Source organism: Callospermophilus lateralis, chromosome 18 (genome assembly GCF_048772815.1).
Source record: "Callospermophilus lateralis isolate mCalLat2 chromosome 18, mCalLat2.hap1, whole genome shotgun sequence".
Taxonomy (NCBI): Eukaryota; Metazoa; Chordata; class Mammalia; order Rodentia; family Sciuridae; genus Callospermophilus; species Callospermophilus lateralis.
Genome location: NC_135322.1, coordinates 5,894,714 through 5,920,210, shown reverse-complemented (window position 1 = coordinate 5,920,210; position 25,497 = coordinate 5,894,714). Strand labels below are relative to the sequence as shown.

The 25,497-nt window shown below is 52.4% G+C and overlaps 2 protein-coding genes across 2 annotated transcripts; both read right to left on the bottom strand.

The window, feature by feature from the left end:
* Positions 1-1,010: 1,010 nt before the first annotated feature.
* Klk5 (kallikrein related peptidase 5) lies at positions 1,011-7,564 on the bottom strand. The gene is made up of 5 exons (XM_076838135.2): positions 7,492-7,564; positions 4,939-5,197; positions 3,783-4,039; positions 3,567-3,700; positions 1,011-1,166 (listed from the first exon to the last, which is right to left on the bottom strand). The coding sequence occupies exons 1-5, from the start codon at positions 7,562-7,564 to the stop codon at positions 1,011-1,013; spliced, it is 879 nt and encodes a 292-aa protein (XP_076694250.1).
* A 4,821-nt stretch (positions 7,565-12,385) lies between these two features.
* On the bottom strand, positions 12,386-19,934 carry Klk6 (kallikrein related peptidase 6). Its single transcript, XM_076838136.2, has 7 exons — positions 19,820-19,934; positions 18,950-19,058; positions 18,530-18,580; positions 17,989-18,145; positions 14,674-14,921; positions 13,430-13,566; positions 12,386-12,994 (listed from the first exon to the last, which is right to left on the bottom strand). The coding sequence occupies exons 3-7, from the start codon at positions 18,576-18,578 to the stop codon at positions 12,842-12,844; spliced, it is 744 nt and encodes a 247-aa protein (XP_076694251.1). The 5' UTR covers positions 18,579-18,580; positions 18,950-19,058; positions 19,820-19,934; the 3' UTR covers positions 12,386-12,841.
* Positions 19,935-25,497: the final 5,563 nt, after the last annotated feature.

The following is a 25,497-nucleotide window of genomic DNA, read 5'->3' as shown; positions in this document are numbered from 1 at the left end:
TCCAGTGTCCCCTTTCAAGGACACACCCCACTGCCTTCCACCAGACCCCACCTCCTCTAGTTCCCAGCCTCCCAACAGCACCATCAGAAGGGGCCCCAGGCTGCAGCACGGGAGCCTTGGGAGTATTCAAGGTCACACTGCCAGCCTGGGGAGGACACAAATCCAAAATCTGAGGTATGAGTCCTATAAAATGCATGTTGGTTTTAAACCACTGTAAAGTGAAAAAGAAAAAGTAAAAAACTAGAATCCTTGTAAGTTGGGGAATCAGGTATCATTCAAAGGTTCCAGAAATTAGGATGAGGACATATTTGGGAGACCAAAAAACGCCTCTCTCCCCCTCCCCCATGGAGTGTCCAAGGAGCTCCAGACCCCAACACGCCCATCTCCTTCCTTGCGATGATCTGCTCTCATCGTAACTACGTTGCTCACGTAATTATTGCTGATGGATGTTTGTATTTATCCATCCTTTTATTTCTGCTACTCGAAACTCTGTGAGGTAGGATTTTTTTTTTTTTTTCCCTGTAGCTATGTCCCCAGCCCCCAGCACCTGGAACAAGTTCTGGTCAAAAGCAGTCACTAGATGGATATTTGTGAAATGGATGGGCAGTAGCTTGGGTGACTCTGTCTGGTAGGCAGATGACCTCATAGAGCACACTCAGCAGCCGAGGGAGAACTTGTCCCCAGCTGCCCAGATGCACGCAGACGCCACTTCTCCTCAGATGTTTTATTTCGAGGGCTAAATTTGGGTCATGGCTGCAGAGGCGGATGGACCCCAGGTTGGGGATGAAAGTGCTGGGAGACTGAGCAGCAGTCTCAGACTTGGTCATGCTGGGAATGGTCCCCAGAAAGACAGGACCGGTTGCCGTTGGGTGAGAGGGATGCTGATCCCAGGGGACAGAGGGGTGGGGGCTGGAGAGGGTCACATCATCAGCCCTACGAGGAAGGAAAAGGGTTTGGGAGGAAGCGCGGGGTTCCTGCAGCAGGTGGGTGAGGCCCCCATCCTGGGTGGCTCAGGAGTTGCACTTGATGGTGTCCTCAATCCATTTGCTGAACTGGCAGAGCTTGGTGTAGACGCCAGGCCGGTTGGGCTGGGCACAGGGGTAATCTCCCCAGGACACGAGCCCCTGCAGGACGCCGTCACAGACCACAGGTCCCCCAGAATCACCCTGTGGGGCAGAAAGGGAGGCAGAGATGGGAGAGGTGTGGGAGGGGGACACGAGGGCCCCAGAGCCATACGCAGGTGCGAAGAGTGGGGGCAAGAGGCGGATAGTCGAGATGAGGGCACCTGAGACGGAGATGGAGACCCAGGTATAAGCGCCAACCGGCCAAGGAGAGGTTAGTAATGTTTCTCCCCAAGTCCAGCTTTTAGAAACCCCATATTCCCCTCTCCCCAACACCCCTACATCTTCATTCCCCAGGGCTGGGACTGTCCTCACAGCACCTTGGCTGTGTCCCAACTTCCCCACACGTCTCTGGGTCACTCCCCTCACCAGCCTTTGCAAGCCTGACGTCTCCTGCCCAACACTCCTTCCTCCTTGCTTGTCCTTGACACCAGTCCATACTGTGCCTAGATTTCACTTCTGCTAAAGCACAGCTCCCCACCTCGGGCCAGGGCTTCCGGACCGAGGCACTGGCGACGGGCGGGCTGCCTTAACTCCATGCTGTGGGCTGGCCTGAGCCGGAGGACACTCAGCAGCGGCCTCCACTCCGCCCACTCGATGCCAGTGACATGCTTCCTCCACGCAGTTGTGACAACCAGAAATGTCTCCAGGCATTGCCACATGTTCCCTGGGGGACAGTCACCCCCGCAAGAGCACCACTCCCTTGGACTCATTTGTGTTGCCCATCTGAATTAATCCCCCGCACTTCCCTGTAATTACCTCTTGTGACGACATTCACTGATCTTCCCTGTCATTTCTTATTTGTGTTTTTGCAAAATCTGAATAACCAGACAGTCCTGGTGTGGGCTAGGAAGACGCCTGAAGTCTGGCAGGGAGGGACAGTGTTGGGCAAAGCCAGCCTGGACACCTGCAAGTTCCACTTGCCGGTGCTTTGGCTGCTCATTGGTTTTCATTGAAATCCCCGCGTGGATCTTTTGGAGAGGCCGTTAGTTAACTGCTCTGATCCTTGGCTGCTTGTCCATAAAATAAGCCTGATGATAATGGCTACGTGAATGAATTCATGGATGCGAGTAAACAACTTAAGACGCTGATTAGTCAGCTGCTGTGGCTATTATAATATTAGCACGAGTCTCATAGTTTGTTACTATTTCTTGCTCGTAGCATTTTGTGGCCACACTCAGACCACACGCCCCGAGGTCTGGAAAAACAAAATAGGAGCCTGGCTACTAAAGGGTTCCGTGGTTGGAAATGCTGAATTCCAACTAGATGTGCTTTCTTTCTCTGATAAAAATCCCCCCACCCCCATCTGATCCCCATCCCACCTCACATCCAGATGCATACAGGGTTCAGTGAGGACAGTTTGGTCTGGGAGACGGGGACAGTGGTGTGATCACCAGGCCTGTGTAACCCGGGGTCCCTGTGCAGCTGTGGGAGGGGCGTAGGGCTGCCTGGGTCCACAGCTCACTGACCACCAAAGCACCAAGGAAACAAACGTCCTCCCAGGGCTGCAGGAGCTTTGGAAGCCTGCTCCACGGAGGAGCCTGCTTTAACAGTGGGATTCTGATTTCTGTCTGTCTTAATGACAAAGCTTCGAAGAGAACACAGGGAGCTCTGGGTCAGCCATGGAGAGATATTTGATGAAGGCTGCCCCTGACCACCTCTCCAGCCTCCCTTCCTGCGACCCCCGCCCTCCTTCCCTGGGAACACTGGTCTCTTTCCTTCCGGTGAATCAGCCAAACCCCTCCCTGCCCGAGGGCGTTTGTACATGCCTCTTCTGTCCCCTTCACCTTTATGAATCTGGCTTCCTGGGGTCACTCAGTTTCTGCTCATGTTTTTTGGAAAACTGTCATTTTATAGATATTATTGGAACAAGACACTTAATCTGCCACATGCCTGAAAATTGCCCCAATAGAACTTTGATGACTACTATGTGAAGGACAGCCCCGTGTCCTTGGTGTGGCATCGTTGTGCAGTGCCCAACCTGCCAACCTCAGCAGCCTCCATCTCTCCTCCTAGACCTGTGCAAGCCCGCATGGCTATTGAGCCCCCAAAACACGCCTACCAAATTGAGATGTGCTCCGGAAAATACACCTCGGCCTTCAAAGACATAAGGAGAAAGGGAAAAGTAGGGAGGTAAACTATCTGGTTCATGATTGTCTTAGACTAGTTACATTTGGAAGTGATGTTATTATTTGGGATATATTAAGTAAAATATGCTGTTGATGTTAATTTCACCTGTTTTCTTTTTTACTTTTAAAAATGTGGCTACTGGGAACTCTAAAATGATGCGTGTGGGCTGCTGCTGTATACAGCTCCAGGTGGGAGCTCGGTGAGAACAGGGCTTTAACTGTCTGGGTCACCCTGGACTCCCACTTCGCAGGTTCCTGGTGGCATAAATGGCACTCTGTGTATCTGCGAATACAGGGAGAAGCCTCTGGTCCTCACCTGGCAGGAGTCTCTGCCGGCCTCGTCGCCGGCACAGAACATGGTTTCGTCTATCTGTCTCGGGTAGGCCTTCTTGCACCTCTCGTCACTGAGCACGGTGATGTTCAGGCACTGGAGGACCTTGGGGAAGTCATCTGTCACACAGGAAGGCAGTGAGAGGCAGAGAAAGACACTGAGGGGGGAGATGGGCAGGGGTCAGGAGGAAGCCACACTCACGTTGTTTGTTGCTGGTGGTTCCCCAGCCAGACACCATGCACCTGGTGCCGGCGGACGGGCAGGTGGAGGCTATTTTGATGGGCTTGACTGCATTCGTGCTACGGATCTTTCGGTTTAGTTTGATGAGCATAAGATCGTTGGAGTGGCCAGGGTGGGAGTAGCCAGGGTGGGGGATGGACTTGATTCCCTGGAACATCTGCTGCCCAGATTCATAGACCGGGGACATGGAATGGTGGCCGAGACGAACTCTGTAGACTCTGAGCAGGACGGTGCAGGTCATCACCAGCCATGATCCATACCCCACGTCCAATGCCAGTCCTAACCCCAAACCATTCCTAACCCTGCTCCACCGCATCCTCAACCCCAGCACCAACCCGGTACCCAGCTCCATCTGTCTCCAACCCCAGGCCCACCTCTCGCCCACAGCTCCAAACCTATTCCTGTCCCAGCCCCAGTCCTGAGCCTTTCCCCACCCAGAAGCCATCAGTGTGCATTCCCAACCCCAAATCCAGTGTCCCCAACCCTGTACTCTAATCCCAACTGTACCCTCAAGGCTACCCCTATTCCACATCCACACTCACCTCAGAGCCATCTTCATTCCCACTGCATCCCAATACCTACCTGACCCCCAGTTCCAGAGCCGACTTTAATTCCATCTCCCTCCCAGACCATCAGTGTATTAGCCAATCCTAAAGGCGATCCATCTCCAACCCCAAACCCAGCTGCAACCCCAGCCCTAATCCTTTACCCATCCCCAATTCATCCACACTTGCATTCCCAAACCCAGACCCAACCACCCAACTCCAAATCCAGCCATCTGCAATCCCTTTTCCAACTCTAATCCCATCCCATCTTCAAACCACTTCTGTTTCCAATCCCAACCCTGCCTTTGCTCCCAGCCCAGCTTCATCTTCATTCTCAACCCCAACCCCGCCCCAAATTAAAAGCCAATCCTAATCCCCCTCTCTATCCCAAACCATTACACACACACCCCTAGCTCCAAATGCAACACACCCGCAACACACACCCCACCCTGTTCTCCCCAGCTCTCTTTTATCCTGTCCCCAACTCTGCCTCCACCTGCTCCCTGACCTGCTCCCTTCCCCTCACCTCCCTGCCCTTCCTCCCGTCCAGCCCTGGGTCCAGCCCCACTCACGGCTTCCTGCAGTGGGCAGCAGTGAGCAGCCACTGCGGGTTCACCAGCACCGCCCCGCAGTAGAGCTTGTTGGGCCCCAGCAGCAGCGCGCCCTGCCATGGCTGAGTGTCCTTCTCGCAGTCTGACCCATTCACTATGCGGCTGCTGCTGTCACCCGACCGGGAGTCCTCCCCTTCCTCGGCTGCGAGGAACTGGTTGCTCCCAGAGGACTCGGCGGTGGGGGGGTTGTCACAGGAAACATTATTTGCAAGAATAGGCTCTGTGGGCAGAAGATGGGGGGAAGTGGGGCTCAGGCGTGGGGCGTGGGCGTGGGCTGGAGCTTAGATGCAGAAGATGGGGCTTAGACTCCAGAGGCTGGATGGCCAGGGGATGTCTGACCTCAGAGATTATGTTGAGGGGCTGGGGCTTTAGGGGCAGGGGCAGGGCCACAGAAATGGACCTAAGTGGCTCAGACACAGGGACAGAGCTGGGGCTGGGGTCCTGGACTGGCCCAACTCTGGACCTCAGAGATTCTGAGGATTGGCTAGAGCTCAGGGGGTGAGATCAGAGGAGGGTAAAATTGGGCTCAGGAGCCCTGAACAACCTCAAGGGCAAAATCTGGACTTTAGGGGCCGAGACCTGGGCTATTGGGAGGGGACCTGGTCTCAAGAAGTGGGTCAAGCTTCAGCATCTGGGGTCACAGCTGAAGGCAGTAGAGTCTGGGATGAGAGAGGTACCGACTTAGGCAGAGACAAGGTCAGGGTCACATGGGATAACGGATCCTAATAGAAACCTTGACTTTGGAAGTAGATGTGGGGCCTGGGCTCTATTTTTTTTTTTTTTTTGTACCCAGGAGCACTTAACCACTGAGCCACGTCCCCAGCCCTTTTTATTTTTCATTTTGAGACAGGATCTCACTAAATTATCTAGGGCCTCGCTATGTTGGCGGGTTTGAACTTGCAAGCCTCCTGCCTCAGCCTCCTGAGCCGCTGGGATTACAGTGTTGTGCCACGTGTTGTGCCCAGCTCCGGCTGGGCTCTAGGAGCTGCCTACAACCCAGAGGGTGGAACCAGGCTGAAAGGGGTGGGCCATAGAGGCGAGCCTGAGAGGGGGTCACAGCCGGCTGGGCTCTGACTAGGTAGCCTGGCCTTGAGAAAAAGGGGTGGAGTCGGAAGAAGTGGGCGGAGCTAGAGCAGGACAGGAAAAGGGCCACAAGTGTAGAGGTAGAGAGGGCTGGCTTTCTTTTTCTTTTACTCTTTTTGGTACAGGGGATTTAACCTAGGGGAAATTTACCACTGAACTACATCCCCAACCCTTTTTATTTTTATTTTATTTTAAGGCAGGGTCTCTCTAAGTTGCTTAAGGCCTTACTAAATTGCAGAGGCTAACTTTGAACTTGTGATCCTCCTGCCTTAGCCTCCCAAAGTTGCAGGGATTATAGGCGTGCAACACCGCGCCCGGGGAGAGGGCCTGCTTTCTGAATTCTCAGACAAAATTGTGCCTTCTGAATCCTCCTACAGTTCTCTCCCACCACTCACAGACCCATGGACAACACTGACACCCGCTGCATCACTGATTCATGGGAGAAGGGAGGCCTCGGCATTGCCTGCATTCACAAGCATACTCCAAGAAACACACACACAGCCATTGTCACAGTCGTGCACATGCGTAACTGCACAGAGAGATACTATGGTCTCCTCAGGCACTGCTGAGTACAGTTGTCAGGTGGCACACTGTCCCCATGCACACACACGGGGGCAGACTAGCAGGATCTCACCCAGCCACCTAACCTGTAGGTGGCATGCATAGTTGCCACTGTGGTTGGATTGGAGACTCCCACACACACTTCATGCACAGGCACGCTGACATGGTGACACGGTTGTACTCAGTGAATGTTTGCATGTCCAAGTCACTTACCTACATTCACCTTCCTGCAGCCACCTTTGCACAGTGACAGTGGCTTCTGCACCCCCCTACATACACACACACAGCTGCACCATCACAAATACAGCAGCAGTATATGCATAGCCTCACACAAACACACAGTCACCCCCGGGGGCCGCAGCCAGCACGAGGTCACAAATGCAAGTATCCAGACACAACCACACAAATGACTACCTCTAAGCATATGGTCACTCATTTTTGGTGACTGCCACTTTGATGGTATGCAATCTCACAAAACAGGGGGAACCTAGGACCCTAGGGTCATACAAAGCCAAGTAGCCATACATGGCTGAACATACAGTAGCATTCAGCACCACATATATTCACCCACAGTAGTAGAGTCAACCACAGACTTAAATGTACACACGTGCCCGCGCACACACACACACACACACACACACAGCCTCAAAAGTCAAGTGTGGCTGGCAGTCACCTGTTATGCAATAAGTCACCATGCACAGGCACCTGGGTGTGTGCCCCATGCAGGTGCGCAGCCACAAATACAGATACAGACTCACACTCGCCCAGTCCTGGAGCCACAGATGGTCTCACACAGTCCCCAGGGGACAAGCTCCCCAGTGTCACACAGCCACCCAGAGTCCCATGAACACACATGGGGGTCCTGTTTACCTGTGATACTTAGAATCAGGGCTGAGATCAGGGTACCCAGAGTCCACATCCAGGGGGGTCCTGTTGTAGCCATGGCCTCTGCACCTGATGGGGCCAGAGGATGGGGAGGCCCAGTGACTCTGGGAGCCTTAACCCACTTCCCCTCCCTTTCCTACCCTATTTCTGGGCAGTGAGGGACCAGGAGGACATTGCACCACCATCAGAGCCAAGATGAGACCCAGAGAACTAGAGTTCAGGGCAGAGGATGTTTCCGCGAGGAGGGAGGACAGAGAGAAAGAGGGTGCCTTCAAGATCAGAGCCACACGCGGGGTCGCTTCTCCGTCCCTGCCTGCTGAGCACCCTCCAGGCCTCACCTGCCGCACTTCCCCGCGTCCCCGGGCAGTGGGTGGGAGACCTGCTCCCAGCTCAGCCGCAGACGTCTCGGCCGCGCTGCCTCCTGCCGCCGCCTCCTCCTCCCGGGCTCGGGCGCAGTGCTGGGTTATAACCACCCACTGGTCCCTGGGGCGCATTCCCCGGTAGTGAGGCGCCAGCCGATCTGCCCGGTCGCCCTCCTCCTGCCTCCCCTCACCTCCGCCTCCGGAGCCCCCCACACCCATCCCGAGGCCACGCCCTCCGCCCTGGCCCCCGGATGGGGAGGGTCTCGGAGGTCGCGGGCCGCTCCCCAGCCGCCGCTGCCCTGGGCGCCGGTCGCCCTGCTTGGCTGGAGGCTTTCTTCCTTCCTTCTCCGAGTTTTTCACGCGCTCAGCGGCCCCGCACCCCGGACCCGCGCTTCTCTTCCCGTCCTTTCTTCAGACTCTTCGCTCTCCATCCTCTGAAGTTTTGCCTCCAGATATTTGGTCTCCCGCCAAGTCAGTCTCTCTCCCCCCAACCGCCACACCCGTCTTAGGATCTCTTGTGTCTCAGTGTCCCTGTCATTCCGTGTCCCTGTGTCTTGCTGTTCTCTGTGATTCTGTCTTTTGCAATGGTCTGAATCCTCTGCTTGTCAAATCTACCTTAGAATCCTCAAACCTTTTATTTTCCTCGATTTCCTTCTGTTTTGTAATATTCCAGCTCTTTGGCAGCATAACTGAAAAGCAGTCAACCGCGCATATTTGAAGTGTGCAACTGATGAGATTTCACACCCACGCGCAAAACGTGACTATGGTCAAGATGATGAAGGATCCATCACCCCGCTGCTCCTCGGGCCCTTTCTGTAGCCTGCACCTGTGTCTCCCTTTGTATCTTTCCTTCTCCATCTTACCCCTCTTTTCTCTGGGACTGATTCTTCTCCATCTGTGTCTGTCTCCTTTCTTCTCTCTCTGTCACTGGTGGGGTGTTGGTCTCTCTGTATCTTCATGTGTCTGTTTCCCTCATCTTGGGTTTTGGGCAGGGGAGACCAGGCCACTGAGCAGAGGAACCCCTCAGCCCCTCCTTCTGCCCCTCTCCCTGGGGCCCAGGCCATGGGGCAGAAAAAGACAGGGACTCAGCCTGGGGCACCCCGCAGAGTTGAGCAAGGCTGCCTATGGATTGGAAAAGAGGCCAAGAGCCAGGATAGGGGGCGGGTGGCTCTTGGCCCTTCAGGAAATGGGGCACTGGGTGGGGAGCCTGAACCGACGTTTCTCCCTGCCCAGTCCTGGCATGTGGGGCCACCCCTCCTGACCTCTTTCTGTCTGCCCCCAACTCCATGAACAGATTCCTGCCTGCACTAGGAGGTAAGAGTTAAAACGGTCATCTGCCATGTGCCAGACTCAGGTCTGTCCTGAGCAAAATGACCTGAGATATGCAGCCCTCCCTGGGCTCTCACCCCCAGGGCAGGCACCTGGCTTCTGCAACCCAGCACCTGTCACATGAGAGGTTTTAGAGCCCCGAGGCTGGAAGTAGTGCACAGGGGAAAAAAGTCTGAAGCTACGAACACCTATGCTGAGGTTTATTTTGTTATGGGCATTGATATTTCATGCACAATGAGCGACCCACTTCTCTGGGTGTTTCCCCCCACTTCTGTGGTCTTTTAAGTTCAATTTGCAAAACTTTTAATTCTATATTTATCTTAACAGTCACTTTTATGGAGTCTTTACAATACTGCTTGTTCCCATTTATAAACTAATTAAAAACCTTTAAACATCTTAAACCACATTTCTAAAACCTACACATTCGATGTCTTCCAAAAGTCCTTAATTTTTAGACCCAATATCAAGCATTTCAGTAAGTTTGTGCATCTAATTGTATTGCATTTATAAATACAATTAACAGTGCATCCTTCCAAATATCCCAATATTGGATGTAAATTGACAACTTAAAAACCACAAATCAGTGAATTACACATTTTAAGCTGAAGTTGTAAGGCTATCCCTATAGAAAGAAAAACTCTCTTAGACAAAAAAAAAAAAAAAAAGTATCTTAAATGCCAAATGCAAGAGGTTCTGCTTCAAAATAATTCATGCAAAGGGGTGGGCTTTAAAGGCTTCTCCACTTGATTCTAATACATACCAGCATTAAAAGAAAACTTCAGTGTAGAAGAGCAGTTAGGAGCTCACCCCATGGCAACAGTCCCTTGGCATCTAAATGCTGACCTGACCACCCACCAGTTGTGAAACTTTGGCTGCGCCACGGACCCTCTCTGTGCCTTGGTTTCCCCAACTGTAAATGGGAATGATAACGTGTGGGAGACCAACCTTGTACATGACTGAGTTACACTCCCTGGCTGGGTGCTGAGGCTCTCAGTCGCAGAGATGTGGCACCCTTCTTGGGTGTGAGGGTCGGTGTCTCGTGCATGGGTGTGTCTTGCTACAGCCCATGGGTGAAGCTATGCTCACCTGTTCCTTTCTAATATAACCCCTTGCCCTGTTTAGGATAGAATCTTCCATGGAAGTGCCTTATGTGCGTCCCCTTCTCTTACTGTGCCCTTGGGTGTGGCCTACCCAGGTGTCAGTCAACCTGCTGACAGTGGACATCGTGAAGATACTCAGCCCCCTGAAACCTGACCCCTTGCCTCATTTGAATAGCTTCTCCTCAATAAAAGGGGTCAGCACGTGCTCTTACTCTCTCTTCCTGTGGACCCTTAAGGTCAGAGGAGCTGTCACAGCGACCCCAGAGAAAAAGGTATTTGTGTTTCTTGTGTGGTTATTTCCTGCAGCCCAGTTAGCCCAGTTTACCTGGAGTGACCTCTAAGCCTTTTAGTTGCGAACGGAAACCGGGCAATAACGGTACCTTAGAACAGTGCCTGGCATGGGCTATTTATTGTGGTCATGGAGATGGTCAGTATTCTCATTATCCGTTAAGGAAGAAGCTTCCCTCTCCATTAACTGAGGTTGATTTTGTGCCATGACATCAGGGTCACTCCAGGTGAATTGGGCTGGCTACTAAATAACCACACAAAGACAGAAATACCTTTTTTGGGGTTCTGTGATGGCTCTTCGACCTCAGCTTCCACAAAGGAGGCAAGAGAGGTAGGCGAAAAGAGAGACCACGCCTGACACCATCCTATTTATTGAGGGGAAGGCATTTGAGAAAGTTCAACCCAAATAAGGCAAGGGACTGGCTTTCAGGAGGTTGCTTGGTGATGTCTTGTGGTCAGCAGATTGACTGACAGCTTGGAAAGTCATATGCATCTCAGGGGCTGTGTGGGGATCATAGGCAGAGCCAGCAAGAAGGACACATAGGTCGCAGAGCCCAGTCAGAGCGGCAGTGTCAGTCAGTCAGTCCCCTCCTGTGCTCAAAGGTGCATAGCCCCCACACAGCCATGGCTGGTGTGCGACAACTGTGGTCTGAGCAGTCATCGAGTGGGTGGAGGTGGCTGGGGCCATGCCCAGGGCTTCCTGTTCTGTCTGCTCACTGGAGTTAGCACTTTCATTTGGCCCCTGGATGAAATGTCATGGTTCTTTGGTTCATGCGTGTGTGTGTGTGTGTGTGCACGCATGTGTAGTCGTGGGAATAAGATCCAGGGTCTCATGCATGATAGGCAAGTGCTCTATCACGGAGCCACACCCCCAGCCCTTTTCATTTTATCTTGAGACCCTGCTAAGTTGCCCAGGCAGGCCTTGAACTTGTGATTTTCCTGCCTCTGTCACCCAAGAAGCTGGGATTATAGGTGTGTGTGTGCCACTATGCCGGACTGGTTCTTTGAGTCTTAAGGCAAAGATCTCAAAGTCTTTCTAAGACCCAGATCTTCCCTTGACTCTTTCCTCTGAGCCCTCAGCATCAAGTCCAAGTTCTTCTGCTGACACTCAACAGCATCCTCTTCCATTGACCTTCATTTCCCGCCACGTCACCCACTTCCACCTCAAGCCCCAGCCTCCACCATGCAGGTTGGTCCTCAGGTCTCTCTCCCCCACATGCTTGTCTGCAGTTCTCTTATGAAGCCCCCATGCACCCTACCTTTTACTTGTGGCAAACTCACATCCAGTCTCCGTTCTCCAGCCCTGCCAGTCCCAGCCCCAGCTCAGCCTCATCCTCTCTCCCTGTACCATTATCCCAACTCCTCACTGCCCCCTGGCTCCAGTCTCTCCCCTCAGATCCATCCTGCATTTGGCCCCAGTGCTGCTCTTGCTCACAACCCTTCTATGGCTCCTCATTACCCTTAGGGAAAGTCCCAGCTTCTCAAGCTGGTGTCTGAGGTCCTTTGAGATCTGGCCTCTGCCATCCTCTCCCATGTTACCCTCCACCACTCCCACTCACACACAGTGGTCTCCTAACTCTCTCTCATCCCTCTTTTGCTGCTATAAGGGGGACCTTAGGAGAGACAGAGCCATCTCTGAGGGCTAATGCAAGGTGGATGAGTCAAGGGTAGCTTCCTGGAGGGGCTGAAATGGAACTGGAGTGTAAAGGAAAAATGAGAAAATCTGGGCTTCCAAGAGGCAGAAGGGGAATAAAAGCGAAAAGCACCTTAGTAATAAAATTCATCCTTTATTGGGCGCATGCCGGGCCAGACACTGTTCTAGGTATTTCACATGCTTGTAACCTCACATCGTCCCAGTAGCCCATCCCATGAGGAATATACTGTTTAATATACTCTGTAAAGGAAGGTACTGCCCGAGGATAGCAAACCGGCACTCCAGCTCAGTATCTGCCAGTATTGGACCAGCATCCTGTCTGCAGGAAGGACAAGCCCAGGCAGGGAGAGTGGCCTAGAGGGTCTGGGTTCTCTTAGTAGTGGGGGAAAGACTGCAGCCCTGTCCTCACTCTCCCACCCCAGGGGAGCAAGGGAGGAGCTGGGGTCAAATCAGGGAGGATTGGTGCTCTTGCATCATTGCCTTTATGAAGCGTCAAGGGTCACACCCAGGCAGGTGGGGAAGGAAGGCAAGTCAGGGGAAGAGAAATTCTGGAGCCAGCCAGTAGGGTCAGAGGTTAAGAGTTGGGATATCACATGTCAGGGTCACTTGGCTTGAATGGTTTTCCGGATCCAGTGGGTATATCTGCAGACGTCTGTGTAGACTCCTGGCTTCTCCTTTGATCCACATGGTACGTTACCCCAGGACACAAGGCCTCGCAGGCGGTTTCCACATACCAGCGGACCCCCAGAATCACCCTGTGGGAAAGAGGGAGAAAGTCAGGTGCAGGAACCTGGAAGGGGGGGACGGACAGACAAGGCACATAGAGGTACTCAGAGATGGAATGGATGACTCAGGGAGAGAGAAAGATGGAGACGCCAGCGGGGTCACCCTGCTCCAGAGCATGGTCATTTCCAAGCAGAGCTCCCGATGGGCGCCATGTGTGAGGCAGAGCAGCTCCATGCACCACCTGCCTCTTTTGTGTGTCTTCTCTGGTCTGGATCCCCCCTTCTCCGTCCTTCTCTCTGCATTTCCTGCTTCTGACGACTATCTTAATCGCTGCCTGTCCCCAGCTCCCTCCCAGCCCATCTCTCAGGCTCCCTACAGTTCTGTTTTGGTCTCTCTTCTTGTTTCTGGCTGTGTGTTTGTGTCTCCGTCCTGGGCTGTGGAAGGTCAGGTCGCGGTGGCCTCACCTGGCAGGAATCCTTCCCGTACTTCTCGTCGCCTGCGCACACCATGTTGGGGGTGACCTGGCCAGGATAGGCCCGCTCGCACTCCTCGGGCGGCACCAGGTGGATGTATGCACACTGGATGGTGTCGGGGAAGTCGCCTGCCAGGAGAGAGGGCGGGCTTGCTGGACGCCCCTCCCCGTCCTCCCCAGCATCCTCAGCCGCGGTAAGGCCACCTGTTGGTGGCATTTCCCATTTTCCCTCTCCTGTGTGCCTCTCTGGCTTAGAACTAGTTCCATCGTCCCCACCTCCTGATTGGTCGCTTTCCCCATCATCCTCACCTGCCATTGGCCCACGGTCCCAGGTGCCATCTCTGCCCACGTCTCTTTCCCTACAGGCTTTCCCTTTTTCTTTCTCTTTTCTCTGCCTCCACTTGTCTCCCTTCCACCCATCGCCCCTTCAGCAGTTCCAGTTGGTGGGACTCTAGAACTTTCTTCCTCTCTCATCTCCCTCCTGAGCATTCACCTGTCCTTCATCAGCCCTTCTTGCCTATTTGTTCATCCGATTAGTCGCCACCTGACCGTTGGTCCTGCCCCTCTTCCTTCTTACTGGCTCTTCATCCCCTGGTCCACAGCCCTCATTGGTCCTTTCCTTTTGACCCCACCCTTCTCCATTGCCTCTCAATTCCTATTGGCTCTTCATCAGGGAATCCGCCTTGTTCATTGGTATTTCACTCCCAGACCCTCCTCCGTGGTTCCTACTGATCCATTGAACCTGTGCTTCCTCTGATCCTTCCACTAATGACTCCTCTCAACCCCTGGCCTTTTCCCATTTGACCCCTTTTCCACCAGCTGTCTCTACTCTGTTTGCATTTGGAATTCACATAACAGACTCCTCTGTTGATTGATCTCTCTTCTTCTATTAGTTCCTCCTCCATTTATCCATTCTTGCCCATAAGTGCATCTTGTGGACCATTGGCCACCTTCCTGATTAGAATATTCCTACTGGTCAACCTTGTCACTGACCCTTCCTTTTCCGGCCCATCTTTTCCACTGTTCATCCACTGGTCTACTTTCCCCATTGGCTGTTCACCCATAGGCCCAGCTCCTAAGGATCCCTCTCACGGTGATGCGCCCAGCAGACCTCACCATTAACCCATCTTCCCATGGCCCTTCATCTTCTGACCCACCTTCGTTTTTGACCATTCACCCTTTGCTCACCTCCCCCATCGCCATTGGCCTGTTCCCCTGTCACCTCCCCTCACTAACCATCCGCGGTCTTGCCCCAGCCCAGGATGTGGCAGCTGGTGTGGTTGGCCAAGCAGTTCTTCTCCAGCGGCAGGGGCTGGATCCATTCAGAGAGTTTGACAGGGTATTCCAGACGCAGCAGCATGATGTCCTGGTCATGGGTGGCAGCGTTGTAGCCAGGGTGGGCCACAGCCCGGACGACAGGGCTCTGCTCCTGTGAATTCTCCCTTTGCCGGAGGTTGTGCTTCCCCAGGTAGACTTGCAGCTTTCTGTAAGGGAAGCAGGCTGGGTCATACCGGGGGCCCATGGACTGCATCTGAAGCTGGGGAATCATGACTCACCTGCTCTGCTCCTCCCGCAGCCTTCCAGAATACCTTGGGGGCTATCCATGACTGTCTATTTCCTGCCCCACATCCAAGCTGTCCAGAGGCCCATTTGGCTGTGTGAGTTATATCCAGCCGCTCACCTCCACCATCGCTACCATCTTGGTTTGAGCTGTCTTCTCTTACCTGGACTACTGCAGTGGCCTGCTTACTGCCTTTTGTCTCTCTATAGTCCACCCTCCACAAAGCAGCCAGAGGGTTCTAACAAGGAAAGTCAGTCCTGTTCCTCTTGTGCTCAGACCCCTCCTGCAACTCCCGCTCCTGCAGAGTGAAGGCCAAAGTTCTCTCCATGGTACAGACAGCATCTCCTCCTTCTCTCCCCCTCCTCCTCTTCCATCCACACTGGCTTCCCCTGAACACAACAGTGGTCCTCCCACCCCAGGGCCTTTGCAAGAGCTGCTTCTTGTGCCAGCAAGACGGGTATCTGCATGACTCTCTCCCTGAGCTCCCTTCAAGTGTCACCTTCTCAGTAAAGCTTTCCCTGCTGCCCAGTGAAAATGCAAATATCCAGCCCTGCTTTCCTTTTCACCAGAGAACCTGTCGCCGCCACCCGCCCACTGTGCATTTATTGCTAAATATTCTCTACTGCGTCTCCTCCTCCTGTAGCACTGCCGTCCAGGACAGCTTGCCGCCATGATGGCATGTTCTCCACCTACGCTGTCCAGCACAGTGGCCACCAGCCGCATGTGGATATTGAGAGCTCAAAATGTGCCTTTTTTCCCCATTCATTTTTATTGAGTTAGCCCCTGGGGGCCGTGGTGTTTGTTAGATGGTGAGGCCCTAGGAGGTTAGCCCAGAGACTTTTATTCTGTTCAGATACAGGATCCCCAGGGCTTCAATCAGCGTCTGGTACATGATACGTGTTTGATAGATATTTTTAAAACAAATCAAAGAATTCCTCCCTTGCTCAAAAGTCCCCCACTGCCCTCAGAAAAAAGTCCAGCCTAGCCTTGGAGACCCCCTGGGATCTGCCTGCTCACCTCCCGCCCTTCTCTCCCACCACCTCCTGCCCTCCAGTGAACTAGTCACTCGTAGAAGATCCAAGATTGTTGGATCTTCAGGGTCTTCATTTTGGCATTTCCTGGGCCTCCAATGCTCTTTCCCCTTCTTCCTTTCTCCTATTTTATGCCTCAGCTTGAATCATATCTCATGGAAAGTCTTTCCTGATTTCTCCCATCAAAAGTAGGAGCCCTGTTTTTTCCTTCTTTAGCCTTATGGTAATTCGTAATTATCTTGGATTTTGAAGATGTGTTTCTTAAAGATCTGACTTGCTACTTCTTTCTGCCCTGATGTGTCCCTGGCTGAAGCTCTGCCACCAACTCAAATCTGGCACTTTGTGGTATTCTTAGTCACTGTGCACCAAATGAGTGGATGGTGATGTTGGGGGTGACCCCGGTTCTCCCTGGGGGCCTTGGAGTTCCTGACTCTTCATGATTCTGCAGTCCCCACACGGGGAGTCCTGACAATTGGTTTCCAAATACCCAAATTGTCATTTACACTCATCTGAGCCTCAGTTTCCTCATCTACTACTGCAGGGATTCCAGGACATGGGGGTAAACTGTGTTCTTCACTGTGTGATTTAACCCTGGTCTGCATTTAGCACTGAACACAACAGCAGCTGGAATCTAACTGGTGATCCTGAGGTCCTGGGCTGAGCCCCGGGCCCTCTATGCTTTCCTATCTAGAACTGCTCTTTGGATGATCCTGTCCAGTCCCATGTCTTTAAATACGATCTGTTTGTGGATGGAGCCTTAATTTTACCTACTCCTCTGAGTGCTCCCCTGAGTTTCAAGGGCCCACCTAGTGTCTCCGCTTAAACACCTTCAGGTAGCTCAAACTCACCTTGGCTGTAAGGAAATGTCTGATGTCCCCTCCCTGCACCCAGCCTGTATGACAGGACTCCCAGTTGTTCAGGGCAAGCACCTGGAGATCAGCCCTGCCTCCTCTCTCTCCGGTCCTTTGCTATCATGTCCTTGGTCTTAAAATACCTCCCAATTTCCCTCCATCCTCACTGCTACCTCCCTGGTCCAAGTCACCATCTCATGTCCCCAGGCGACAGCAACAGCCCCTCAATCTCCTCTTGCCCTGTCCTCTTTCACATGGCTAGGTGCTCCCCAAAATGTAAACCTCACTCTATTGAGTCCCACTGTAGTTAAGAGTTAAACCCCAACCCCCCAGCATGTCCTTCAGGGCCCATTAGAAGGCAAGTTCATGAGAGGAGCAATTCTGCCAGGCTTCCTGCCCCGGCACTGCTTGGTACAGTCAGTCCTCTGATCTGCAGATGCCACATCCACAGAGTCGACCAACCTTAGACTGGGGAAGAAAACGATCTGTACTGATAATGTACAGACTCTTTTTTTCTTGTCATTATTTCCTAAACAGCACAGTGGAACCACTATTTGCATAACATTGACACTGTTTTAGGGATTAGCTGGGTGCAGTGGCTCAGCCTGTAATCCCAGTGGCTTGGGAGGCTGAGGCAGGGGGATCTTTGAGTTCAAAGCCAGCCTCAGAAACTCGTGGAGGCCCTAAGCAAGATCCTGTCTCAAAATAAAAAGTAAAAAGGGCTGGGGATGTGGCCCAGTGGTTAAGTGTCCCTAGGTTCAATCCCCACCACTAAAACAAAACAAAACATTGTCTCAGGAATTATAAGTAATCTAAAAAGTATTTAGGAGAATGTGCATAGGTTATGTGCAAATACCACGTCATTCAATATTCAATATTCCATTCTCGAGCACCTGAGAGTTATGCTGTCCTTATGGGATCCTGGAACCAACCCGAGAATTCCCAAGGATGATCAGTACTCCTTTAAGTACTATCTGGATGAACTTAGTCATGTGGGGGGCAGGGGGTTGTGCAGGGGCAGGTGGAGGCTTGGGTCTGCCTCCTCCTAAGCCTACGAGACACCTGAAGGTCTAATTGCTTCAGCTCATTCTGCAGCGCACAGACTCACGGTTTTTTGCAGTGGGCAGCTGTGAGGACCCACTGCGGGTGAATGAGGACCCCACCACAGAGCAGGTGGCCCGAGGTGTAGAGGGCAGCTTGGTAGGGGTGAGATGTCTTCTCACAGGGTCCACCATGGACCAACTTATTCTGCTCCTCTGCCCAGGCTGAGGGAGAAAGGGTCTGAGTCAGAGAGGAATCTGGGCATGCCCACCAGGCGGACCCACCAAGGTGACCCAGTCAAGGCCATCGCCACTCCCCACCAAACCCAGCCCCGTGTCCATCTTCCTCCTCACCTTCTCCACCGCCCACTCCTTCCCCATCTCTGTGCCCATCCTCAAAGCCAAACTCATCCCTAAACTCTACCTCCAACCCCCGCTCCGGTCATCCCCATCCCCATTCTCCCCTCCTCACCCCACTCCCAACTCTTTCTCATTTTGAAGGCACCCCGCTCCCCGCCATGCCTTGGCACATCCCACCCTGCCGACTTCTTCCCCCTGGACGGCAGAATCCACCACCAGCCTCCCCCATCTAGGTTTCTTTCCCCCCACCTGCAGCCACGAGGGTGAGCGCCACCATCAGTGTCTTCTTCAAGTCCATTCCTGGGGGAGAGGCCAGCCTTAGTGCCCCAGCCTCCCCCTCATCCTCTCCTTCCTCTCCGCCTGCTCTGCTCCCCTGACCGTGACCTAGCCTTTCCCTCTGGCCTCCTGATGGTCTTTCCCCAAACCCATGCCTTCCTTCTGAGGGTCCCATGAAGGCAGGTGCCAAGGAAAATCCACAGCCACGTCTCCTGGGCCCGAGGCTCAAAGACTCTGAGTCGCGCTTTCTGCCTCTGCGAGCTCTAGGTCACCCCTTGGAGGCAGGAGTTCAGCCAGAGGGTCTCTGACCTTCTTCCCAGCTGTGGGACTTCCCCTCTGCACCTCTGTTCTGTGCCGACCTTGTCACTCACCCCCACATCTGTAGGTTCTTACCTGCGGGTGGCCTGGGGCCTCCTAGCCACAGGTTTCTTGGGTGGGAGGACAGGACAGCAGCTTATCACTCAGGCAGACAGGGGGCCAGGCCTGGAGAGTCTGGGAGCCCCTGGCAGAGAAGTAAGGAGAGGAGACTCACAAAGCAGAACGGGTGTCTCCGAATCAGACACACAGGGAGCAGGCAGGGACGTGGGTGCTGCAGGGGCTGTGCACAGGACCTGCCTGGCTCCCTGGCCTCCTGGGAAGAGGCTGGGTCTGTCCCCAGACGCTCCCTGATACTTCCTTTTAACCCCTGTCTCCCCACGTCCTGGAGGCTAAAGGCTGACCCCACCCTTTTCCTCCTAACCCAGGCCACCCACAAGCATTCCTTCTGCCCCACACCTCGGCTCCTGGTGACCCCCTGACCCAGCTGTCAGGAAGGGAGTACTGATCCCAGAGTGCACTGGGGGTCTGGGCCCCAGGTCTGAGGGAGGAGGCTGGGCCTGGACCCTGGGTCTGAGGGAGGAGGCTGGGCCTGGACCCTGGGTCTGAGGGAGGAGGCTGGGCCTGGACCCTGGGTCTGAGGGAGGAGGCTGGGCCTGGACCCCGGGTCTGAGGGGGAGGCTGGGAATCAGGACTCTCAGGTCTGAGGGAGGAGGCTGGAGTCTGGAGAGAAGGTAAAGTGGAGTTTGTTCTCCTTCTTTTTATTCTGAGTTTTTAAGAAGCTGACTGAGGACCCAAATGCCAGCCTCCAGATAATCAAATGGAGGCCCGGCCTCAGGAGTCCCCCACCCCGTCTGAACTTCTGGGACCTGCAACCCTCACTCCTGGGCGGGGAGCACTGAGGCCCTGCACCAGCTCCCTGGGTTCAGTGGGGTTGGGGTGACTCACCTGCCCAGAAGTCCCTCTGTGGGTGCTGACGACCTCTGTGTCCCAGGAGAGTGTGAGCAGCCGGCAGTGAGAAAGGGTGTGTCCGCTTGCTGGCCCTGGCCCCCGGCGCGGGCTGGGGAGCAGGCCCAGGCACTGTGGGGAAAGGGCCCCAAACAATCCGGCTTTGTCCGCCCTGCACCCAGTGCCGCGCTCCCAGCAGCTCCGTTTCTCAACCTCTTTCCAGGCAGGCGGGTGGGAGGCTGTGTCAATGGCTCTCCTTTGTCCCTGTCTGATTGGCAGTCGGGCCAGGTCCTTGACTGCCCACCTGGTCCTGCCTGGGTATTTCAGCACTCTGGATCTGCCTGGCCCTGCTCCTCTAAGTCTGGCCACCTTTGGGGTCTCTGGCTCCATCTTTCCCCCGGCCCTGGTCAGGTGTCTCCATGTCCGTCTGTCTTCTCCATCTCTGGTTTGTGTCTCTCTAACCTTTGCCTCTTTCTTGTTTTCTCTGCATCTCTCCCCCTCCCCACCTTGGCCGTAACTCTTGCTGCTTGTTTTCTGCGGGTACCTGCAGGTTTCCTGGGAAGCGTGTGTTCATGGAGTTGGTCTCGGGGCTGCAGTGGTGGGAAGCTGGCAGGGCCCCGGAGCAGCTGAGGGCTCACTGGTGAGATGAGGGCACTCAGGGAGGGACACAGAGGGAGAGGGAAGCAGGGATGCAGATGACTCGGGAGCCACAGGGTTTGGTGAGAAGTGGGGTACCAGGAGCCGCAGGGATCTGGGAGAATTTGGGGAGGTGCCTTTGAACTTGGGTCTGGAAACTGGAGGCAGGTGCTAGTCAAGGGCAGAGGGTGTGGCCCCTCAGGTGACCTTGTTTTCCTTGCACTACATCTAACTGTCACCCTAGATCGCTCAGCTCCTATCACCTTCAAACACGGTCCAAACTGGCATTCAGGATCCTCTCTGGACCCTTCACACCTGGTCCCACCTGCACTTAGCATCTTCTTCTTGGGACCTAATTGCAGTCCTTGGAGCTGTAACCCTGTCCCCCTGCCTCCTCTCTGTGTGGGCTCACCTCCCCTCTGGCCCCATGCTCCTGGCTCCTCTCAGATCAGACCCCCCACCATCCAGGGGCTCCTGGTCTCTGCTTCCCCTGCTGGGCCCCAGAGGGTCTCTGTGCCCTGATTCCGATCCCTGCTTCTCACCTCCCTGCTGTGGTTCCCCACACCTCATGGGACAGTCTCAGTTCTTGACCTGGTATTTGAGAGACTTCAGCATCCAGAGAAGCACTAATCAAGACGCACATAATGCCCCCCAACGCTTACGGTTTCTAGTAGTCACGTTTCTTTAAAAACTGGAACGAAGGCTGGGGTGCAGCTGGGGGTAGAGCACTCGCCTAGCATGCTAGCCCCAGGGTTCCATCCTGAGCACCCCCAATAGTAAAAGTAAAAAAATAAATAAAAAGAAAAAGAAGTAAGATCTTCCGTGTTCTTACCACACACACACAATATGAATCAACATGTGAGGCCATGTGTGTGTCAAATAGCTGGATTTCGCCTTCACACAAGGTACACATGACTTTTATCAAGACCTCATGTTTTACAATATAAATATGCCCAACTTTTACTTGTCCATTAAAAAATTTAAGAAGGAAAAAAGTAAAAAGAAACAGGAATTCATTCTAATACACAAATTAACTCAAGGTGTTAAAAATTAACATCTTAGAGAAATGCAAATCAAAACTAAGATTTCATCTCACTCCAGTCAGAATGATAGCTATTAAGAATGCAAACAACAATAAGTGTTGGCGAGGATATGGGGGAAAAGGTACATTCATACATTGCTGGTGGGACTGCAAATTGGTGCAGCCAATCTGGAAAGCAGTATGAAGACTCCTTGGGAAACTGGGAATGGAACCACCATTGGACCCAGCTATCCCTCTCCTCGGTCTATACCCAAAGGACTTAAAAACAGCATACTACAGGGACACAGCCACATCAATGTTTATAGCAGCACAATTCACAGTAGCTGAACTGTGGAACCAACCTAGATGCCTTTAGTAGATGAATGGATAAAGAAAATGTGGCATATATACACAATGGAATATTACTCAGCAATTAAAAAAAATAAAATCATGGCATTTGCAGGTAAATGGATGGAGTTGGAGAAGATAATGCTAAGTGAAGTTAGCCAATCCCCAAACACCAAATGCTGAATATTTTCTCTGATATAAGGAGGCTGATTCATATCGGGGCTGGGATGGGGAGCATGGAGGATTAGACGAACTCTAAATAGGGCAAAGGAAAGGGAGGGAAGGGAGGGGGATGGGGGTGACAAAGATGGTGGAATAAGATGGTCATCATTGCCCTAAGTACATGTATGAAAAGAAATGAATGATGTGACTCTACTTTGTGTACAACCAGAGACATGAAAAATTGTGCTCTATATGTGTAATATAAAGTGTAATGCATTCTGCTGTCATAGATAACAAATTAGAATAAAAAATTATCATCTGCACATGAAATTACAGTAAGAAAATCAGCACAGGGATCTTGGGGTACCCCCTGCTTAGACTCTGCCATCTTTGACATGTCAGCTCCTCTCAGGGATACTCACCACACCTAGGGCCATCAAAAGCCAGCGTGGCTGGGGGCAGCTGAGGGGGGGTCATGGGAAGACCGGGGGGCCGGGGGGCTGAGGGCCGCCGTGCCTCCCATGTTGCCTGGCGTGCGCTGCCCGCCTCTCTGCGCTCCACCCCCCAGAGGTCCTAGCAGCGCGTGCCCCTGACCTTGGCCTCCACTCTGCTGGGCCCTCTTAGAGGCTCTCACCACATTTTCCAGGCAACAACCACTTGTTCTTCCGGCCTTTCCTGGGCCTCACCTCTTCCTTCCCTGAACACTAGTCACCTCCACCTGCTGCCGTCATTAGTCACTCTCTCATGTGGTTCCCACAGCCTGTGCCTCCCTCCAGTCACCCTGGACCACGGCCATCTGGATCAATGTCCCTGACCCCCACGGGACTTCAGGCTCTTGGGGACAGGCCTGGGGCTGACTCACTGCTGGGTCCCACGTACCTGCACAGGACCTGGCCCAGAGGAAGCCTTGGGAAATGTTGACCTAATGACTAAAAGACTTTGTTACGCCCACTTCTGTTTTACAGATTGGAAAACTGAGGCTCAGAAAGGGGAAGTTCATTGCTCAATATCAAACAGTCAGGAAGAGGTGGAGCCTGAATCGGAACTTGACCTCCAACTCGGTGGTGAACAAGGCCCATCTCTTGGCATCCCCTTGGTGGTCAGCCTTGGGGAGTGGAGGAACTTCTAAGAGAGACCCAAGCCTCCAACTCCAGCCATTTGACAGTAACTGTCACGGTCTTGCTGTCCCCCCAGCCATCCTGTTTATTCATTGGATATTTGTCTCCAAAGTGACTTGCTCTGCAGAGGTCTTCAACAAAAAAATTTTTTTAAAAAAATTTATATTTTTTAAAAAAATTTATATTTGACAGTGGAATGCATTATAATTCTTATTACACATATAGAGCATAATTTTTCATCTCTCTGGATCTCTGGTTGTATACACAGTATATTCACACCAATTTGTGTCTTCATACCGCACTTTGGGTAATAATGATCATCACATTCCATCATCATTAATAACCCCATGCCCCCTCCCTTCCCCTCCCACCCCTCTGCCCTATCTAGAGTTCGTCTGTTCCTCCCATGCTCCCTCCCCCATCCCACTATGAATCAGCCTCCTTATATCAAAGAAAACATTCATCATTCAATGCATGAATGGATTAAAAAATGTGGCCCATGAAAACACTGGAATATTACTCAGCAATAAAAGAGAATAAAATCATGGCATTTACAGAAATATTACTTAAAAAATATATTTTTTTGTAGTTGTAAATGGACAGAATGCCTTTGTTTATTTTCATATGTTACTGAGGATCCAACCCAGTGCCTCACAGGTGTGAGGCAGGCTCTCTACCACTGAGCTACAGCCCCAACTTGATAAATTACTTTTTTTTATAAAGAAAGTTCATAAGAGAATGAGCAGGAAAAATACCAGGAGGCATAAATAATAAAACCCAACACCTATTGAAGACTTATTCAGTGTCAATGTTCCAGAATTTTCTACATATTAACTTATTTAGTCTTCATCACAACCCTGTGAGGCAGGTACTCTTTCTCCCAGTTCAAGGGTGAAGGAGAAGCTAGGCACAGTGGTGCTCACCTGTAATCCCAGCAGCTCTGGAAGGGGAAGCAGGAGGATCTAGTGTTCAAAGCCAGCCTCAACTACAAATTTCCATAGTGGTGCAGCCACTATGGAAAGCAGTATAGAGGTATCTCAGAAAACTTGGGATGGATCCACCATTTGACTCAGCTATCCCACTCCTTAGTTTATACCCAAAGGACTTAAAATCAGCATTCTATAGGGACGCAACCACATCAATGTTTATAGCAGCTCAATTCACAGTAGCTGAACTATGGAACCAACCTAGGTGCCCTTCAACAGATGAATGGATTAAAAAAATGTGGTACATATACACAATGGAATATCACTCAGCCTTAAAGAAATTATGGCATTTGCAGGTAAATGGATGGAACTGGAGAAGTTCATAATAAGTGAAATAAGCCAGTCCCCCCAAACCAAAGGCCTATTGTTCTCTCTGATAAATGGATGCTAATCCATAGTGGGGGAGTGTTGGGAGTCCCCCCCCCACTCCAAAGACTAACTTCCCCATCCCCCAAGAAGAGCCGTCCAATGGTGAGCCCTGCTGGCTCACATGATCCTGCCGTCCAATGGTGAGCCCTGCTGGCTCACATGATCCTTACCCACCAATCAGAAAGCACCCCAGCCAACTGTCAAACCATTCAACCATTAAACTGTCACACCGCCCCTGGCTCTATAAATATGCAGAGCTGTGCCTCAATAAACGGGCATTTTCTCCGCCGGCAAGCCTTGAACGTTCTTTCAGGGAGAGGGTTAGGGAAGAATAAAGGAACTTGGGTTTGTGCAGAGGGGAGTGAGGGGAGGGGTGAGACTGTGGGGGTGGGAAGGACAGTAGAATGAGACAGACATTATTACCCCTATACATTATGATCACACTACTGGGGTGGCTCTGCACCATGGACAGCCAGAGGAATGAGAAGGTGTGCTGCATTTGTGTGCAATGTGTCAAAATGCATTCTACTGAAAAATTAATTAATTTTTTAAAAAGTCAGCCTCAGCAATGGCAAGGCACTAAGCAACTCAGTGAGATCCTGTTTCTAAATAAAATACAAAATAGGGCTGGGGGTGTGGCTCAGTGGTTTGAATGCCACTGAGTTCAATCCCCAGGACCCCCTCCCACACACACACATAAAAAAGGCTGAAGGAGAGGGACAGTGAAGTAATGCAGGAAGAGTGATCAGCTGAGGTGGGCTGCAGTCACATGGTGTATGCACGAGACCCTGGGTTCCATCCCAGCATTGCACACACACACACACACACATACACACACACACATATACACACACACAAATAGCTGGGATTTAAATCCAAGAAGCCAGGTCTTGGAAGCTGCTGCTTTTGACTACTATACTATATTATACTGTCTGTTAAGAAAATGATGTTATTATTTTTTTAAAAATCAAAATAAGGAGCTGGGGTGGTGGCTCAGCAGTAGAGTACTTGCCTAGCATGTGTGAGGCCCTGGGTTCC

What these genes read in the sequence shown, in the direction of transcription:
- Klk5 (XM_076838135.2), bottom strand. Translation starts at nt 7,564, where the DNA reads ATGGCTACAACAGGACCCCCCTGGATGTGGACTCTGGGTACCCTGATC. An exon ending in CCTGATTCTAAGTATCACAG is followed by an intron (nt 5,198 to 7,491) that starts GTAAACAGGACC and finishes TTCTGCCCACAG; the next exon opens with AGCCTATTCTTGCAAATAAT. An exon ending in GCTGCCCACTGCAGGAAGCC is followed by an intron (nt 4,040 to 4,938) that starts GTGAGTGGGGCT and finishes CGTCCTGCTCAG; the next exon opens with AGTCTACAGAGTTCGTCTCG.
- Klk6 (XM_076838136.2), bottom strand. Translation starts at nt 18,578, where the DNA reads ATGGACTTGAAGAAGACACTGATGGTGGCGCTCACCCTCGTGGCTGCA. An exon ending in GCTCACCCTCGTGGCTGCAG is followed by an intron (nt 18,146 to 18,529) that starts GTGGGGGGAAAG and finishes TTTCTCCCTCAG; the next exon opens with CCTGGGCAGAGGAGCAGAAT. An exon ending in CTGGGGCAAGACCGCGGATG is followed by an intron (nt 13,567 to 14,673) that starts GTTAGTGAGGGG and finishes CTCTCCTGGCAG; the next exon opens with GCGACTTCCCCGACACCATC.